We start from the raw sequence: 18,391 nt of genomic DNA, 5'->3' as shown, positions 1-18,391 counted from the left end.
ACATACCTTCACTCCCATTCACCAATGTGGGAAAAGCAAACACTACAGATTTCCAGAGCAGAACTCTGCAGTCCCCTTAGACTAGTAGTCAAGAGGTGGACCATGAGCCAAATCCAGACTGCCAGATGCTTTTGAATGGACCCCCACATCTTTTTATTTACATATTATTATTATATTATTTTTTCTGGAGTCCAGACCTTGACTATACCTTGACAAAAAATAATTGCCTACCCGGGCCTTAGACGGAGATGGCAATAATCAGCAGTGAGCTGAAAGTGCTTGGATATGAGCTTCCCACCTGTCTTCTGCTGACAGCAGTCTGGAGGAAGGGGGGGAGATGGCAATCTGGCAAGTAACAGAATGGGGGCGTGTGAATCTAAGTAAAATAATTCTACAGTTAAGAACAAAGCAAACCAGTAATGTTGGAGTGTGAATAGCTTGCTTTCTAAAAGATGTGAGCAATGAAGTGCAATTAAAACGCTCTCTGTCCAAGCCTCTTATCTAGTCTGTCACGCATCTCTTCTTGTCTCGCATTTTAATACCACCAGCTGAAAGTGTTTGCTTTTGCAACAGCCCTTCCCTGGCGGTGAAGCATCCCCGCTCACTTAGCAAAAGTCAGCTTCATCCACTGCAGATGAGGAAATAAGACTTCTTTGTAGAAACAAGCCTCTTCTGTGCAAAGCCAGTCCTGCAGCCCTAGAGATGTCTGGAGAAAACAGACACTCGTGCTATGGCGGAAAAGGGCCCGTGAACGTACAGTTCAAAGTCTGAGGGCTTGTCGACGTGTGCGGCGCTACGGCACCCATGCAGCGCGACTACTTCTCCTGCAGTCAATGGGCCGCCCCGAGCGGTGGTACTGCTGTCAAAGCTCTTCCGTGGCCGTGGTGCTGTCTGCACAGGTGGTGGGTCAGTATAGGGTGCCCAGCCGTCCCGCTAGCCGGGGGCTTTGTCGTGTACAGGCCCCTAGAGCCCCTCGAATAAAAAGAAATGGCCCAATTTTTCACACTCGCTATGGGGTCACCCTAGGTCGCTGGGGGGGGTGTGTGTGTGGATGTGTCACCCCCCCAGACCCATCTAGGCCGGCAGCCAGCCGAGCCCCGGCCTGGCAGCGTCGTCAGCGCCCCACAGGTGCGGCCCCTGCGCCAGGCAGCGCCCAGGAGACGCGCTAAGGCGGCTTGGCGGCCACCAGCCGCGCCGGCTCCATCAGGCCCGCCCGGGGCGGAGCAGCGGGGCGCGGCGGGGTCCGCTCCCTGGATGCTGCCAAGCCCCAGCTGCGGGAGTCCTGGGACTGCGGAGGCCGCTGCCGCTTCCCCGGAGCGGGGGCGGCCGGGACACGCGGCCGGCGCAGGAGCGGCCTGGCAGGCTCTGCCAGCGGACGGTGGGCCCGGTGCCCATGGCAACGGTCCCGGCGCGCGCCAAGATGGCCGCCCAGCGGCGGCGCGGCCCAGCCCGCCTCGCTCCGCCCGCGCCGCTGTGGAGAAGCGAGGGAGGGTGGAGGAGCCTCCCTCACGCAAGATGGCCGCCGCCCCCGCGCAGGGCGGAGCCTCTCTAGGCGGCGGGGCGGGCGGGCTCTATGGCGGCGGCGGGCGGCATGCGGGCCGGGCCGGGCGGCGAGAGGCGAGGCTGCGCATGCGCACGCGCCGCTGCCTTTCGCTGCTCCGGGGAGGCTGCTGCTGCTGCTGCTGAGTGCGGCGGCTGCGGGATCGGGCGGGCTGCGGCAGTGGCATGGGCGTGCACGTGGAGACCATCGCCCCCGGAGACGGTGAGGGGAGCCCGGGCTCGCCAACCCCCCCCCCCCGCCCCGCCTCGCCTCTGCGGGGCTACCCTCCCCCCCCCTCCCCGTCCTGCACCCGGCCTCGCCCCATCCCCCCCCCCGGTCCCGGGCGCTCACCGTCTGTCTGTCTGTCTGTCTCTCCCCTGCAGGGCGCACCTTCCCCAAGCGCGGACAGACCTGCGTGGTGCACTACACGGGTGAGTCCTGCCGCGGGGGGGCTGCGCCCGTGGGGTCGCTGTGGGCTGGGGTGGGGGTGTGTGTGGGGGCTGTCGGCCCGTGGGGAAGCTTTGGGGTGAGGGGGGGGGCTGTGTGCTCTGGGGTGAGGGGGGCTGTGGGTTGTGTGGGGGCTGCGCCCCGTGTGGTCGCTGTGGGGGCAAGGGGAAGCTGTGCCCCGTGGGGTGGGGAGGGGGGGCTGTGACCCGTGGGGCAGCTCTGGTTGTGGGGCGAGGTGGGGGGGAGATCCTTGGGATGGTGCTTTGCCGGGTTGGAGGTTGGGGGGCTCAGCTCTGTGTCGTGGGATGGAGGGGCTCCAAGTCTGGGATGGAGTTGTGTGTGTGTGTGTGTCCCCAGTTGCGGGGGTGGTGTGTGACGGAGGGGCTGTGGGATGGGGCGCTGGGCCATCCCCCAGGAGTAAAGGGGGAGAAGGGACGTGGAGGTCCCCGTCGTGGTTAGGCTGAAGGGACAGTTCATTGCTCTGCTTTTGGAGCCTGGATCCTGATAGGAAGGAAAGAGGCATGGTACAGAAGGAGCCTGTCCTCGGGTCCATGCTCCCCTATGTGCTGAAACCCACCCGCAAGAGCAGAGCCCCCCCACACCCTACTGGGATCCACCTTTAAGGGGTAATTCTTCACTGCAACACTTGAACGAGCAGCTGCTCTGTAGCCCTGTGTTCCGGCAGCGCCTGGCAGGCTGTAACTTGAAAGCTCCTTGGCACGCAGTACTGTGCTCAGGATCTTTTCCCTCTGGTCTTTGGGGTCTTTTCTGATGGGCTCTCTAGAGGACAGGCTAGTTTAGCAGCCCCATGCTTGGGTGTGGGTCAAATAAGAGGCACTTTGGTGACGTTTCCTGGTGTCCCGCTGTTTGGTGGGATCTATCGGGTAACAGGAGGTGGCTGTTATGGCTCCTACATGCAACTTGCCCTGTCATCTTTCCCTAATGCCTCCAGTCTTCCACCCTTCTCAGTCCAGAAGTCTGTTCCCTTTGATGGTGAAAAAGGGATAAGCACGTGGGGTGGCGGTGTAGAGTCCAAACCCTTGCTGCTGTTGCACTGTGCCGTGGAAGGATCCATCTACATTACAAGTGTCAGGAACCTGATTGTAATAGGATTCCAGCTTGTAGTGTAGGCAGGAATATCATGCTGTTAACATCTTGGTGCTGTCCAAAGCTTCAGCCTGGCCGTAGAAGAAGGGGAAGGTTGTGGAACAGTGTTGTAAGTGGTTCCCATGACACGATTGTATTGGTGTAGAATACAAATGCCCCAGAGGGGTTGGTGGTGTCTCCTTTACACAGAAGTCAGAGGTAGTTCTCTGTCTTGGAGAATCCTTTCTGTGAGGGTGCTGTTCAGTCTGGGCTCTGTTCAGTCTGGGCTCTGTTCAGGTTATTCTCTACTCCCTATTGCACTAAATTCTTGACTAAACTCAGCTATAAAGTCTTCCTGACAAGCAATAAAATTAAAACCGTGTAGAAGGTTTGAACTTGCTGCCCCTTGGCTCAGAAATGTCTGAGCAGACTAACTTTTCTCCGCATCCGGGCACCTTGCTGGGGAAACAAGTGACAGATATTCTTGCTCCTGTCCAGTCCTTATTCCTTGCCTGTAATATTATAACATTCTGCGTCTGCTGGGACAAACAGCTCATTTTCCTCTCTTTGGGGGTCTCTTTGCCCTCCTGCTTTGAAGTCTGTTTGGCTGTGGTGTAAAATGACACGCCAGTTCAGCCAACCTGCAGCTCTCGATTCTAGGATCAGCTCTGTAGCTGTAAAGAGGGGCACTGGGAAAAGCCAGCTGTCACTTGGTGAGTGATGTGGTTGCCCCCATCTCTGTGCCGGCACACCGAGCGTAGGACTCCCAGCTCACGACTGTTGGGAGTGGTGGTCATTCTAAGGCTCGTATTGCTGTAGCTTTGCCTATTAGCATTGTCTTCAGTAATGTGAGTCAGCCCATTCTTGGACATTTTTTAGATAACTAATTACAGATAGTTCTTCCGTCCCCGATGCTCCGAACTCTGCTCTTCCCACTGTCCAGAGGAAGAAGGGGAGATAGCAGTCTCCTGGGGCAAGCTGCTACTATTTGAAGAAGAGCCACTGTCGGGGTGGGGTGAGGAATGCCTGCGTCCATCTACCTTCTTCCAGCTGTGGAGCTGTGCCCCTTACAGCCCTGCCACATGATGGTAATGGGGGAGAGGGGAAGGTTCCCGTGTACTGTCAGGCTAGCCCTCTGCACTTGCCCCTGCAGGGCTGTCTGATGGCCCACCAACCAGACCATCTGCTTCTCCTTCCTTCCCCACTGCCCTTTTAATCGGGGGCTGGAGGGGGGAGGAAACGGGGCTGCCTCTTCTGCCGGCAGCCCTGTTTCCTGTGCCGGTGGAAGAACAAAGGCATGGCTGGCAGGCGGTCAAGTGGCTCTCGGTGGGCCAGCTTTGCTGTGAATCAGCCCTCCCAGCTCCCCAGTAGCATGCCCTCTCCCGTCCTTGCTGCTGGCTTTAATGGCTTTGAGGCAGCACAGGTGCTTCTTCCTTGGACCCCTTCCCCAACCCCTCCTCTCAGAGGTGACAGATTCGTTAAGGGGGAGTTGTCCCAAGTGTTTCCTTGCCATCCCACCCCCACTACAGATCTCAGGCTGCGTTTGAAACAGCAGCCTGTCTTCAGTGCTTCCCACTCCTACTTGTATTCTAATGGCCCTTCCCCCTAGAGTCAGGCTGGCGAGTGAGCATTGGGGCTGAGGGTTCGCTCTGAATTTTGTGGTTCCTTCCTGGTTGCATCCCCCAACTTTCTTGAGAGACTGGCAGCTCAGCAGAGCAAGATCCTGGTCTGCTAAACCCCAGGGACAATGCCAGCAAAACTCTCCAGTCTGCAGAGCGGATGTTGGCTCTAATGCCCCCACTCCCCTGTACATGTGAGAATTGTGCATGTAAAGAGCAGGATGAGTCAAGGTCTGCTGTGCAGATTGGAGAGGGGAATTGTGTCCTAAATAAATGTTTCAGGCCCGCACAGCTCAACTCCCCTGTCCCTCTGTCTCTTTAATAACATTCCTGGAATCTAGACCAGCGTAAATGAGAGTACTAATTTGGAGTGCATTGTATGCTATTCCCAAAAGGTACCTTAAAGGGCATAGACATGGGATTTATCCCCACATTATAAATGTCTTCAGTGCAGGCAGCTTCTACTCTAGGCAGGGAAGGACTTTTTGGGTCCCAAGGCTGAATACTTTACATGTAGCTTTCTGTAATGGCTCACAATTGCTATATGGTAATGCAAGTCTTATTTAATTAAGCTTCATTAAGTTATGGTTTTGGAGTCGTTTGATTAGAAACTTAGTTTTTGGCTAATATTATCTACTTCTGAAGCCATTATTTCAATTGAATTAAACGGGAATCTTTGAGAACGGTCTATTTAATAGTATCAATTTACCTATTACGTTGAATTTGCAAAGCTAGGGAAACTCGGGATCTCTTGCATTGATTTGACTAGCAAGAGCAAAGCAGCTTAGCTTAGCTTGATGCAGCTAAACCACAGCATCCCTGTTTCTCGATCGTATTCAGTTTCATTTTAACTCCTTTGTTTCTCAAATGCAGTGACTTAGGTTAAAGCACGTATTCCTTTTTGCCAATGGTCTGTGGAGAGGTCTCTCTAGGCTACCACTTTGTCTGTATGTATTAAGGACATTGCTCTACCAATACTTTAGCAACAGAATGTGGGTACTGCATGTGTGGTGTGGGTGGAGGGTCTGGTCCCCAGGATGGCAGACCCAGCACTTCCACAAGTGTTTCATTTAAAAAAATCCGTCAAACTGAGCATTTATGAAAGATGCTGGATTGACATCCTTGGAAACCTGGTGTGTCTAATCCACAGAGTCTGTATTTGTGGACCAGACTCTATGCCACAGGGAGCAGAAAGAAGATGGTCTTGACTGAGTGCTCATTTTGGCTTTCATCATAGACACCTGTCCACCAGGAACTAGACCAGGAGCCAACTCAAATATGTAATTGATCAAAATCAGCCACTCTACTGTAGGGTAAGGAGTATTGTACCTGTCTTTAAAAATGGTGCAAGGGGATCCTGGCAATTAGTCCAGTGAGCTTTACCACAGTGGCAGGTAAATGAGGTAGAAAAATAGTATTCGTGCACCTAGGGAACCGTGATGGACTAACCAGTACTGTGTGTGTAATGGAAGGTTGTGTCTCCAACCTGTGTGGATTCCTTGAAGGGCTAGTAATGCAGTGGTGAGGGAGCATGGCTGGATAGAACACATTTGGGTTTTCAAAAAAGCCTTTGATAAAGTCTGTTACAAAAGGCTATTAAGGAAACTAAGTCGAGGGTAAAGTTCTCTCATGTATTAGAAACAGGGTAGGAGAAAATAGTGGGATTGAATAGCCACTTCTGAACGTGGAAGTAGGTTAATTGTGTGGAGTCCGAAGGATCTGTGGTATTCAGTATGGTTACTAATGACCTGGAAGAGGGGAGGGGAGAGTAGGATGGCGGAGCATACTGAGGCCGCAGTTATTTTGGTCAGTTGAGACGTGAGCGGATATTGAAGACCCACAGAAGGATTTAACAAAGGTGTGAGATTGGGTAACGTGAGCGGAGCATTCACATAGTGCTCCTCATTGTGGCATCTGCGCTCAGATTTCTGGCTGGTGCTGGGCGTGGGGAAGGAGCACCTGCGTGCTGAGCGTGAGCTGGGTGCGAGGTGAAGGATGGAAGATGAAATGTAGGGGAGGCAAATGCAGGATGTTGCACGCTGGAAGGAACGGTGCAGGGAGATGGGAGATATGTAGGTGTCACTGTGGCCAGCTCGGTGAAAACGCTTGCTGCACAGTGGCACTGTGAAGGAGGAAATCGGGTGTGAGGCTGCACTAAGGAACGGACAGACAACACTGCAAATAGTCCAAGGCCATTGCAGAAGTTGGTGGTGGCCTCACCTGAGATACTGTGGTCGGTTTTGATCATCCTCATCTCTACAGGATGTGGCAGAAATTAGAAGAGGTGGCGAGAAGGTCAGTGGATGTGGAAAGGGGTTTGCAGGCAGAGTTTAGAAAAACTAGCACTGGTTAACTTAGCGGGAAGGCTAATAAAAGCGTCCCTGAATTAATAGCACCTTCTTAGGAGTTGGTTTGACTTGGCTTGAAGGTTAGAAACTGTCTACTTAGGTTGCATCCTGTTTGGGGCAGGAACCATCTCTTTGTTTGTACAGCTCTTGGGACAGTGGGGCCCTGATCCGTGACTGGGCAGTGGCATACGGGGGTGGGAGGGCCTTGCCCCCAGGTGCTGGCCTATGTGTGGGGGGGAGGGGGTGCTCCCTGCTGTCACAGGTGGCATGGGGCTGCCCGGTTTTAACATCCTGGCGGTTGCGCCGACCCCAGCTCAAGCCTGCTGACAGCCGAGGATTCCCGCTGCGGGGGCAGCTAGTGTTCTCAACCCCCCCAACCCCTGCGCCGGGCGCAAGGAGGGAGCCGTGGGGACCCCAGCCACGCAGGGGCCAGGCAGCCAAAGGAGGAGCTTCAGGGCACAGCCTGTTATGCCGTCCTTCTTCCCACCGCCTGCAGCCGGGCGGCCTGGGGGGCATCTGCCTCTGTCACTCCCGCTCCCCACCGCCCCCACAGCGGGGGGAGAGGTGGCAGTGGGGGGAGAGTGGGAAATGGGCCCACAGGACACCCCTCTCCCACCTGTGGGGCAATGTCGCCGCTGGGGGGAGGTGCAAATGTCAGAATTGGCCCCTGGGCGCTGGAGACCCACGGTACACCACTGTGATTGATGATTAGCGTTGGGCGTGGGTGACTGGCAGGATACTGGACCTGCTGATCTCTGGTGCGGCTGCTGTTATACACAGGCTACCTCTGTTGGTCACTGCTGAGCCAGGTTTATCCCAGTTGACCTAGAGTTGGAAGATTTCCTGCCCCATTCCCAGTCATTAGGAAGAGCAACGGGCCTGAGGAGAGGTATCTATCTTAGTGCTTTAGGATGATGTGGGAAGCAAACTGCATTCTGTTCCTGCCTGCTGACAATAAACAGCGCTAGTGCAGGAATGTTCTTTGTTTTCCATGCCATTTTTCGCAGCCTCTTCTCAAGGGAGGGCTCTGTCTACCTTGAAGCTGCTTTTCGGCTTAGGAGAAGAAGGGACCTCGGACTCAAAGCCTGAAATTGCTGGTTGGTCCAGAGGACAGGTGGATTTCAGGCCATCCCTCTTCCAGCACTGCTGATCCAGAGGGGAGGGTGCTGTGCAGGGGAGCTTTAGCTGGTTTGTATATTGCATCGTGGGTCTTTTCAGCAAAGCCTGCAAAGTGTGGCAGGAAACCGCCAAGTGTGTGCTCTCTGCAGTTCTTGAAGTGGAGCCAAGTGCTGTTCAGATTGGGCTGTGCTCCGGGATCCCGGGTGCAGGAGGTAGATATTGCTTTCTGGATTACATGCTCCGCAGTACTAGTACAATGCCTTCTCTTTAGCATTACACAGCAAACATAACCCTCTCTGGGAAGCTTAAACTTCCTGTTGGCTGGGTTTTGCTGTCAGCAGATTGTGCCATTATCTCAGAGCTCAGGCCTCTGAAAAGGAGTTGGTACGAGATTCCACATCCTTAACGGCCTGGGATTTGCCTGCCTGAGCGAATGCCTCTTGCCCTGCGCCAGGCAGCCACACCTGGTTAATGGAGCGGCCTGGGCTGGAGCTGCTGGTGGGTCTGCACTTGGGCGGGGAGGTGGGGAGGCTTACCTTTGGAGCTCACTACACCCACCCACACTCTGATGTAGCTCGAAGCTGTTGAATTGCAGGGCTCATCTCTTTCTGAAGGGGCAGAGCTCTTTAAGAGGGGAACGTTGCATGAGAGGCCATGCCGAGGGGGGGGTCGGACACTCCTCCACGTGTCTCGTTTGCTGTGAGGTGTAATTCACTGCTCTGTATCGTAGAGCTTGTTGCTGGTTTTGGGCTGTGGTTGTATGCAGAGGTCGGGCTGGTGACCGGGTTTGCAGTAACAGTAAACGCCAGATGCAGCACGTTATCCTCTTGCTCGAGGGGCTGAATAAGAAACAGACAAGTCCAAAGCTCGAAAAACCCCACTCTGCAGAAGTAAATAGAAAAGGCGCAGGAGGCAGAGCTCTGCCATTGGGGTCGGGAGGCAACATCCTAGTGGGCAGCCTGGTCCTCTCCCGCCCAGGCCATCTCAGCTGCTGGAGAGCAAAGAAGGGGGCCAGGGTTTCTACCATAGTGCTTTCCTGTGGGGGGGGCTCCATCTCAGCCTCTGATTAGTTGGTGTCTGCTGCTTCGCCTCTAGCCGCTGGGAGGGAAAGTCTCTGATGCCAGAAAAGGGATCGCTGTCTCTGCTGCTCTATCTGTCTCTTTCCGGAGGTCGTCCACTCAGCATAACTCCAGGACCTGCCAGAGCTTTCCTAATCAGCAGCAATGTGGAAGTGACTTGATTTTTAACAGTTTCACAGCTGCGCGTGGAGCTTTAAAAAGCATCTGTGAAACCGAGGAGCATCCTGTGCATTTCCCTCCATCCCTTGCCAGAGATGTGAGCGGAGGCAGTAGAGCCATGGGTTTGCAGATCCAGGAAAACACTTTGTCAGGTGATATTTGGGAAGTTAAGCTCTGAAGGGCAGTGTGTCCGTACGCTGCCTGGTATAGCGGTGCCCTGATCCTGACTGGGGCTCTTACATGAGTTTACATTCTGCAGGAAATTGGATGCTTTGATGCCCCTCCTTCCCCCACAAAACACATACACTGGCCAAGGCCAGGCAGGGCAGGAAGCTGTTCAGTGATGCATGGACTCTGAGCCCTGGCTGTGGTGCATTGTACCTGAATGCAGAGAGGGCAAGGTTAGGGAATAGTCTCTCACTTTACTTTGCTACAATTTGCATTTGGCTTGTGAGAGCGTCTGCTGATCTGCACCCTTGCACCAACCTCAAACACGGGCCATGTGATGCTCAATTCTATGCCGAAGCCACAAGCTGTAGAGGAGAGGAAATCAGTGACCTCAGTACCGTCCCTGGTGCTGCACGCCACCGGACGCTTGGTGTGGCCGCAGAGCGATAGGGGAGAGGAAAATAATGGCAGTGCCTGCCCCTATGGAGCATGAGGGGCTCCTGCTTTTCTACCCCCATCATTAATAAAGTGATGATAATTGGGGGAGGAGAGGGGACCTCCTCTTGGGGTCAGTGAGCGGGAGGAGGGGAAAAATTCGCTCCCTCCCTCCCTCCCTCTTTGTGCCATTGCTCCAGGCCATTGCAGCACCTCCCAGGCAGCATTGTGTTCTGCTTCCAGGAGAGGATGCCCTGGAGCAGAGCACAGTTGGGGGAGAGGGGGTAGCGAAGCACTTTTCAGCCTGACCCTGTAATTAAACGGCCAGTCTTCTGCTCCCTGCTTTGGCGCCTCGCCCGGTGCGTGGCTCGAAGGATTGTGGGGTTTGGGTGAGGCGCAGCAGACGATGGCTGGTTTGTCAATCCCAGGTGGGAGAAGGTTGAGAACCCACAATAAAAGCAAGCAGTAACTCCTGGCGCGTTGTTCCCTGGGCCAGGACAGTGTGTTGCTTGCAGGGTTATGCTGGTGCTGACGCTCTGAGCCAGGGACCCCGGACCCCTGGTGTAATGGAGCCGCTTTCCCAGGATTGAGCACGTTCGCTGTATTTGAAAAAAACCTTGAGCTGGAAACGAACAAAACTCCAGCAAAGAAGTGCCTGCATGGGTGCTGGCTGGAGCGCTGGTGTGTGGCCCGAACGGAGCTGGACAGCACCAGGTGATACCCGAGTGCTCACTGCAGTCAGCTCTCCTCTCATACAGAGCATGCCACTCAGCTCCTCTTAGCCTGCTGGCACTCAGCGCCTGCTCTCTGTGCTCGCACACGCTCCCAGTTATCTGCAGGCTCGCCTACGCTGTCAATGGGGGAGCGCCGTTGCGGATGCTGTGAGCGAGCGAGGAAGTGACTAGAACAGGGGCTGTGCGCTCAGTGCTTTGCTTTTTTTGGCCATTGTAAGTCGATGTTAATTACAGCTCTTTGTGATGTACTTTGAAACGTTCTGTACCGAATTGTAAAATAATGGACTCAGCGTGGCACCGCGCTTCAGCCTGTTATTAAATCTGAGCCGCAAGGTGCTCTGATGGCCATTTCACGCGGGTTGTGAAGCGTGTGGATGATTGTCGTGCAGATGTCACGCGGTGTACCTGGCTTCGGGATTATTTTGCCTTTCAAATGTACTTGGTTGGCTTTGGTTCTTTAGTCTTTGAAATGCCAGCCGTGCTGCCTCAGCACTGGGGGAGATGGGAGCTCATGGGCCTCATTTGGAAAGGCCATGTCCCACGCCTGGTGGGGGTTTTAGTATCTCTTCCCCATCAGGATCACTGGCTGGATAGCTGCCGGCTAACTGAAGAGCAGGGATCCTACCCAGCGAGTTAAACCTGAGCAGTCCTGTCACGTTGTTTTGACGTGGCCAGTCAGTGGCAGCAGATGTGAGCGAGTGCACCTAAAAATCATTCACATATTGATGATCTATCAAGGAGCACCTCATCAGTTAGAATGAGTTCCTATGCTGCTTGCATCTCCCTTTGCTGGTATAGACACAGGTGGGATGGGCTTCAATGGTTGCTGCTCCCCCAGCATGAGGCTTTGTCCATCCCCTTCCTTCCATTATATTCCTCCTCTAGAAGCATATCTACCCACCCCCATATCCTTGGCCCTCCCCGCCCACTTCCTATTTGGTTATGGCCCTAGACATTCTGGCTGCTGTGATAACAGCCTGGAGTAAGATGTCATTTGTTGTTCTCCCCCATGCACACAGTGCATTTTGTCCTCTCGCCCATGGGCAGTGACTCATTGTCTGCTCTGATTAGGGGAAATCTCTCTGGATCATTCCCTGCTGAACGAGACAGTGGATTTGTTTTTCTGAGAGTAAAACGGCTTCCACTGGGGAAAACAGACTCTTGTTTTTGCAGAACTGGGGAAAAGAGAAGCCTGGGCAATGTAGTTAATCATTACACTCCTTATTGCTATCCAGCCTGTTTGCAATAGTTAACTAGTTTGGTGCCTGTGGGTGTTGATTTCTCTGTGACCTTCTATTAGCCTGATCTATGGCTCCTGTAGAAAGGAGACCAGTCCCTGGGCGAAAGCAGCCTCGGGCACCTATTATAGCAAACTGACCGTGTGACCCTTTAGTTCTGCTTACATGCAGCCTTGCTTCATTGCCCTGCTTCGGTTTAGTGAACACAACTATTTCCTGTGCACCTGGAGCTCATAGTTCTGTGGCTTTGCTAGGAAGCCCCATGGTTTGGTTTTCTTGTGTTGTGTTGGTGGGGTCCCCGCTCGTTTCTCTTGGACGCCGTGGCTAGAATGTCATCTGTCTTTCTTTGGGCATGTGTGGAGGGTCAGAGCAATGTGTGGGTTGGGGACAAAGCCGTTAAAATAGGAAACTGACTCCACGAAAACACCGGGTGGTGCAGAGATCCCTTTTGATACACTGTGTTCCCCAGACTCCTTGTGTGCCTGCATCCCCCAAAGGGCTTATTCCCAGCATGGCTATTTGTGTAGGAAACTTGGCCTACGGACAAGCTCTGCTGCTCGTATAAGGGAGCGAAAGCTCCCAGGTTTCCCCAAGAAGGTCATGGAAACTCCAAGGAGTGAGGGAGGGAACCACCAGAAGGGGAGGAAATTCCTCCTTTGCTTGTGTGGAGGAGCTATATTTGGCCCCGAGGATGTTAACTGTGCTTTATCCAAAGTACCAATGTGCCCGCCGGAATAAGGGTTAGATACAGGGCTCCCTTGGAAGATCTGTGTATTCTTTGTCTAGCATAACGTGTCCTCGACTCTGGCTGTGGATTGTGGCTGCTTCTGTGCTTGAATCCAAACTAAAACCAGGAAGGGGATCCAGGGGAAATGCCCTGATGTGAGAGCCTTGATTACAGCCGCTCGCAGCAGGCCACCGTGTGTGTGCTGGTCAGCGTCAGCTCTGTAAACGCCCTGCCATCTCACTCCTTGTCTGGGTAGGGTTGGTAGCGCAGGAGCCAGAAATCCTGGCGTCGGCTGCACAGCTTCCTTCAGCTTTGCACGCCTGGTTGGCATGGCAATTGGTGGTTGCGGATCTGTGGGCATAAGTGAGAGGAGAGATTTCCCTCTATGCATTCTTAGACTAACTGGGGTTTGTGATCTTGTGAGGAGCAAGGTGAGAGCAGACCAGCAAGAAATATGGGGCCACTTGGTGTGCGAAATGACCCATCAAGAAGCTCCAGGAGATGGAAGGGCTCTTCTCTCACCCAGCTATCATTGTTCCCATCTTCCTTCTGGGCGCCTGAGGCTTGTGTGTGGTTTGACATGTCAAGACCACCTGTCCTGTCTGAATGTTTCGTCTCTCCGTGACCTTAGCTTCTCCCCCCGCGCTGCTACCGCCCCATCTAGAGAAGACATAGCATCTGGAGAGGCATTCGTTTCCTTGGGTCCATCTGCTGCTGGTGTTTGGTGGGGACGTGAATGGGGAGAAGTTCAATGCTGCGATCTGTGCCGTGCATTCCTTGATGGCACCTGTGTTTTGAAAAGCCGACCATTGGAGGCCAGATAACTGACCTGTGGTGGGAGCCCTACTTGAGGTCATCACTGCAACGTTTGACATCAACGTAGCGGGTAGCGGGTTCCAGATGGGTGTCCCGTCTGCCCCAGGGTCTGAAAAGGGCGTGCTCTTTTCCCTGCTCCGTGATTAATAGACTGCTTCTCTTTTCAGGTATGCTGGAGGATGGGAAAAAGTTTGATTCCTCCCGCGACAGGAACAAGCCATTCAAGTTTGTAATGGGCAAGCAGGAGGTGATCCGCGGCTGGGAAGAAGGGGTTGCGCAGGTGTGTTGCTGTCTCCTGTTTGTGGCGCGGGCTGTTCAGAAATGTGTGGCTGAGGATCAGAGACGTGGGAGAGACACATGCGTGCAGCATGTGCTGTTCTCTTCTTTCCCCCGATCCAGGATTTTAAGTGTGGGAGTAAATGTCACCTTCTGCCTCACCATCTCCTGGATCTGATGAGCTCATCTGGGTTGGGCCTGTCAAGCCCATCAGCAGAACACCTACGGAGTGTCAGTGACTCAATCGGTGCCATCTTTCCAGCCCAGCCTGCACGGAACTGGTGTCCCGGCGTAGCGCTGGGAGCTTCCGTCTCTCAGATGGGGCAGACCCGAAGTCAGGCTACCATCTCCCATGCTGTCCCTCAGGCTTGGGAAGAGCTGCCTGTAAACATCTGCAGAACCAAATCATTGTCCACCTTCAGATCTCTCCTTCAAACTCTCCTTTGCTGTGATGCCTACAAAAAAACTGGACATTGGTTTGCTGACCTGTACTGCCTCGGTATTTCCTTGTCCGCATCCATGTTCTACTCAGATTGTGGCTCTTTGGGGCAGGGACCATCTTTTTGTTCTGTTTGTACAGCACCTAGCACAATGGGCTCCTTGATAATAAATGTGTCCCTTGACAATGGAGCCGAAGGCTTGCTGTAGGAGGCAGAGTGCAAACTGTATTGTCCTGGCCAAATTCCAGTTTGGATTCCTGGGGTCTGCCCCCTTTGAGGTCCTGCAGTTTCAGTAGAACATGGATCTTTACTTTCCATCATTCCTGACTGCGCAGGGCTCACGCCTCGTCTTGTGTGTAGCAATCCGTGTATCCTACAGTGTGTGCCAGTGTCTTGGGGAAATGGTCTGTGGTCTTCTCCCAGTTCAGGTGAAAGGCGTCTCCAGTTCTGCTTCCTCTCTGGAGAGCATCATATTAACCGGAATCTAAAAATAGGACGTGTAGCCCATTTTCAGCGTATGCCCTTTGCCTTCCTCTTTCCCACTTCCTGTTTTCTACTCCCCTCCAGCTTCCTATGCCTCTGACTGCATTCCCTGGGTACGTGGCCTAGCTCCTAGCTCCTGTCTCAGGGTGTGTCACTCAGATTTGCATCCATTTCACTGTCACTCTTCTGTCTTTCTGTATTAGTCTGCTTCAGTCTGCCCTGTTCTTTTGTCATCTCCTCCTCTCTCTCCACGGCTCTCCCTTCCCCACCTGGCTATGCCAGCAAACGTAGCCAGAAGAGTGTGATGGTATTTTCTAAAGCACCAAAGAGATTTAGGCACCAAACTCCCATTGACTTCCCTGGCAGCTGGGTGCCTAACTCCCTTGGGCGCTCTGGAAAATCTCACCCCTAGTTGTACTTTCCACCCAATGTGACTGGGGAGGAATGTGTGCTGGGGTGGGGCTACCAGGGCATCCGAAGCTTGGTGTTCTAACCATCGTGGGCAACGTGAGCACCTTTGGGGCTATTATCCTAACATGTCCATGCCTGGGCAGGGCTGAGGGGAGGAATCTAAGCCAAGTAAAAGATTTTCCCCTCCCCACCCCCATCTCGTTCTTGCCTTACTCTCAGTTTTACGCTGCTTGTGGGTGCAGTGTTGAGCTACCTCGCCCAGAGCGGGTAGCACCGTAGGCTTCATTAGCCGCCTGTGTCCACACCGCACATCTGGGAGTCCCTGTGTCTTTGGTTGACGTCTCACTCAGCATGCCTGTAACCCAGCCCCTGTTCGGAGCAGAACAGTTGTCGGCTGTAATGCTGGTTCAGTCAGGAACTTGGATACAGAAGCCATGGAGGAGACAGGCATATGCCAACTTCCTATGGAACGACAGAACCTGCCACCAGACTTACACTGCCTGAGGCTGCCGAGTTGTTGGCAAAGCAGAGAATGGAGCATCTGCAATGGTGCTGAAGTGCTTTGGGAAGAAAGGTTAGCGCACGTAGCTAACGTATTCCCTTCTCGCAAGAATGGTGGGTGCATTAATTCTGAGTGAGGAGATACCCATCTCCCCTGCGGGAGAAGATGGGCACTCATGTGCGTTTGTAATGTAGTTTAAATGGAGTTAGTTCCCAGACAGTCATTTCCTATATCCATCACTAGGAACAAGCTGGAATCTGAGTGCGTGCCAGAGAGAAGTGACTTCTCCTCTTCCTTTGTCTTCAGGAATCACCTGAGGAGGAGCATGGTCTATATTGCAAGGGCTAATTATTATTAATTATCTGTATTACCATAGTGCCTGGGAGCTGTAGTCATGAACAGATGCTGGTGTATGTGCTAGGTGCTGTACAAACTCAGAACAAAGACAATCCCTGCCCCAAAGAGTTTACAATCTAAGTATAACACAAGACAACCGATAGATACGGACGAGCAGGGGAGGAAAGGGAGACAATGAGACTTTGTCAGCATGCTGGGCAGGACACGAGCAGCCAAACCATTGTCGTTGTTCTACTGTCTGTGGTCACGACATGACGACTCCTGTCTTCGGTGGGTGGGATGCCCTTGTGCTAACATTGGCTGCTGACCTGCGTGTAGGTGCCCGGCGAGAACATGCTTGGCGCTAACAAGACACCTTCACGGGGTTTGGGGTTTATTGCATTCGTCCAACTTAGTTTTGTGTCTTTCCATAGATGAGTGTTGGTCAGAGAGCAAAGATGATCATCTCTCCAGATTACGCCTACGGTTCTACTGGCCACCCAGGCATCATCCCCCCAAATGCCACGCTAATTTTTGATGTGGAGCTTATGAAATTGGAATGACAGGAGGCCCTGTACTCAACTCCCTGTTCTTGGGTAGGTGAAGGCCAGAAACTGGTGACTGCAAGTGGGGAAGGGAGGGGCCTTGGGAAAAACCACTTGAACTGCATGTTCTACAACAGGTTCTGCTTGTCTCTGAGGAGGTCTTTGGGAGGGCAGGGAAGGTGCTGCTTGTTACAGGGTTTAAGGAAAGTGGACTGAGCCTGCTTGTGCACTTAAGCCTCTTGTGTGTAGGGATTTGGGTGGCTTGGCTTGCCCCGAGGTGAAGCATGGCGTCGATCCACTCTTAACCCAGCGCAGTGAACAGGGTTTCCCACTGCGGGTGGGGGAATTAATTACAAAAGCTGAACACACATCAGAATGCGACTGCTCCAGTAATAACTGGGCCGTTATTCTACTGAAGCGCAGCTTTGTCTTCAACTCCCCTCCCGTATCTCAGTTTCTCCCTCCAGGTGTCTTGGGACTCGGAATCGAGCTCCCTCCAGGGACTTCCGCAGCCTGCTTTGATGCAATGTCTCATCTTCTCTCTCCAATAGGTTTGGCACATGGAGGAATCCAGAATCTCAGCTTCAAGAAAAATGCACATGACTTTGTATGGAGCTTTTCCTGATATTCCACTACACTCATTGTATAACCATATACCCTGATTGAATGTGTCTGACCACTCAGCTTTGCTTCTGACTCTTCCTCCTTGTATTGTGTTTTTATGTCTTTTAAACTATACGCCGTAAACCTCAACTTTTGGGGGGTCAAATTCTTAATCTTATTTTTGTTCTCGGTATAGATTAAGTTGTGTATGATCAAGCATTTACCAGTAAGTACACTGATGAGTTAACCTTAGATAGGAATTGTTTGAACAAAGAAAACCTGTTAATTTTTTGGATGCAAATCTCTATTGTGTATTAAAACAAACAAATTGCTGCTGCTGCTGCTCCAAAAGCCATAGCAGATAGAGGAGCTACCGAGGGCTGATTGACTCTGAAAAGCAAAGTAGTTCTAGGATGATGTATTTGTTCCCTTGCCTGAAACTGGGTCCATGGGAGCGACCAGCTTCCCCTGTGCCTTCTGCCTTGTGGAAGGACAGATTCAACATGGTGTTGCTGCCCCAGCAGTGTTTTTACTTTAGGGTGGCTGGGGCTGCTGTTACACCTGCCCCCAACACTACCTGTTGACTTTTCCATCTCTTGGTTGTTTTCTCTTGGATTTCAAGGACCTTTTTATCTTTAGTCATCAAAGCTCCAGGAACTTGAATTGAACTTTGTAAATTGAAGGTGCTGTTTATGCGGGCGGGGGGTGGAGGGATAAAAAAGAAACCAACCCACAAAAGAGAACTCCAACCCCGGTCGTCATCAGTAGGACTAAAATGGAGTGTGTTCTACCAAAACTTGATGCTGGTCATCACAGCTTGCAGCAGTCTCTCATGATGCACAGCTCCCCCTCCGCTGATGTCATTTCCACCCCCTCCTTCCTCTGCCCTGTGTAGTAATTTGGTGAGAGAAATTGCCGCCATCACGTCCTCCTCCACCACATTAAAGTATCAAGTTTTATTATTGCAATAAAATGCTTTATGCTGGCTTTTCTCACTTGCTGTGTGTCGGAGGTTTTTCACTCGCCTCTCTGCCACGTAGCTCGGCTGGCTTAACAGCACGCTGAACCGGAAGCAGGCAGCAGATCTGTGCAGACACACTGATGTTGGGGTGCGGCAAGACTTGCAGAGGCCAGCTCTCTCCATAGCAAGGCGTTTGAATTTAGTATCTCGGCCCTTTAGGCTCAGAGAGGCTGAGAACTTCCCTTCAGGCTAGTAGGCGCTTTGAGAGTGTCGGTGATGGATCGGCCTAAATTCACATGCTTTTAATAGCTTTCTGGTA

General features: G+C 52.9%; 1 protein-coding gene across 2 annotated transcripts; it reads left to right on the top strand.

Annotated features, from left to right (window-relative positions):
• The first annotated feature begins 1,604 nt into the window (after nucleotides 1-1,604).
• On the top strand, nucleotides 1,605-18,106 carry FKBP1A (FKBP prolyl isomerase 1A). 2 transcript variants are annotated; one of them, XM_067554009.1, is made up of 5 exons: nucleotides 1,605-1,762; nucleotides 1,924-1,971; nucleotides 13,683-13,795; nucleotides 16,398-16,559; nucleotides 17,060-18,106. In XM_067554009.1, the coding sequence occupies exons 1-4, from the start codon at nucleotides 1,726-1,728 to the stop codon at nucleotides 16,524-16,526; spliced, it is 327 nt and encodes a 108-aa protein (XP_067410110.1). In that variant the 5' UTR covers nucleotides 1,605-1,725; the 3' UTR covers nucleotides 16,527-16,559; nucleotides 17,060-18,106. The 2 variants fall into 2 exon arrangements, with proteins under 2 accessions (XP_067410110.1, XP_067410111.1); XM_067554010.1 differs by lacking the exons at nucleotides 1,605-1,762; nucleotides 1,924-1,971 and adding an exon at nucleotides 6,745-6,987.
• Nucleotides 18,107-18,391: the final 285 nt, after the last annotated feature.

The sequence above is a fragment of the Emydura macquarii genome, unplaced genomic scaffold (assembly GCF_026122565.2).
Source record: "Emydura macquarii macquarii isolate MOO-44397 ecotype Brisbane River unplaced genomic scaffold, CSIRO-AGI_Emac_v2 contig_1483, whole genome shotgun sequence".
In the NCBI taxonomy this organism is placed as follows: domain Eukaryota; kingdom Metazoa; phylum Chordata; order Testudines; family Chelidae; genus Emydura; species Emydura macquarii.
This window is presented reverse-complemented; position numbering and strand designations above follow the sequence as displayed.